General features: G+C 43.8%; 1 protein-coding gene across 1 annotated transcript in view; it reads right to left on the bottom strand.

Annotated features, from left to right (window-relative positions):
* HOXC6 (homeobox C6) overlaps positions 1–904 on the bottom strand; it is an 8833-nt gene extending 7929 nt beyond the window's left edge. The window contains exon 1 of the mRNA XM_027909636.1: positions 340–904. Within this exon, the coding sequence (XP_027765437.1) occupies positions 340–757 (418 nt within the window). The 5' untranslated portion in view covers positions 758–904. The remainder of the gene's footprint in view (positions 1–339) is intronic.
* Between the last annotated feature and the right edge of the window lie 109 nt (positions 905–1013).

The raw sequence follows: 1013 nt of genomic DNA, 5'->3' as shown, positions 1-1013 counted from the left end.
CCGTCTCTTCGTGGTGGTGGTGGGAAACCACCACCAACCCCACTTCCCGCACACCCCGTCATTACAAACTTATTTTTTACCCCGGCAATATTTTGTGCTTTAACTCCCGAGCAGAGCTCGCTGCACTTTATTATCGATATTTTACACTCTCGAAGTCTTTTAATTAGAAAGAGCATAACAAGCCATATTTGCTTGCAACAACTTAACAAATAAAAGGCCTGTAGCTGCAACTGTGAAGGAGCTATATTATTGTTTTTATGGGGCCATAAAAAGTCGCTCAGCCTGTTCTGCTAGGGAGAAGGTCGTAAAGATGGTTCAGTTTATTTAATTTATATCTCCGAGCTGTAAAAAACTTACCACTGTGGGAGTTCATACGCTGCATCCAGGGGTATATTTGAATGCTAGTTTTTTGTTCCTGCGAGGTGTTCCTGTTTTGGTCACTGGTAAAATCCTGTGCGATTGATGTCTGTGTATTATGTCCCATAGAATTTTGCCTGCAGCTAGAAAGCATGTCTTTTTCTTGGTAAAAAGCGTTAGATCCATAGTCATAAGGTCCTCGGCTGGAGCTAAACACAACATTATCTTGCGGTGAATAAAAAGGAGAAGAATAAATCCGGTTTTGAGCAACGGCCGCTCCATAAGTAGAAAAATGCCTGACAGGGTCATAGGCAGTTGAATTGAGGGCTACGTTGGGAAGCACCTCTTGGCCACTGGTTAGATGGCAGGATAAAGATGGGTTCGTGAAATAGGAATTCATAGCGGGTCCTTCCCTAATACCTGGGCTGTGTGTGATTTCTTTTAATATTTATTTCTTGTCTCCAGTTTGTAGTCTGAACTAGATTGTTATAGGGAAGGCTCTGCTCCAGGACAGACAGAATGACACAGTCAGCTGACCCGGGGGGAGCCAATGGGGAGGCGGGTGTCAAAAAGGGAAAAAATTGCTTTTGCTGCTCTTGATTCCCTAGTTGAAACTAAGTGGGCATGGAAAGTAAGTCCTGCACCCCCAAAAACCC

The sequence above is a fragment of the Empidonax traillii genome, unplaced genomic scaffold (assembly GCF_003031625.1).
Source record: "Empidonax traillii isolate 1590-97213 ecotype Southwest subspecies unplaced genomic scaffold, ASM303162v1 scaffold2278:size29209, whole genome shotgun sequence".
NCBI lineage: Eukaryota > Metazoa > Chordata > Aves > Passeriformes > Tyrannidae > Empidonax > Empidonax traillii.
This window is presented reverse-complemented; position numbering and strand designations above follow the sequence as displayed.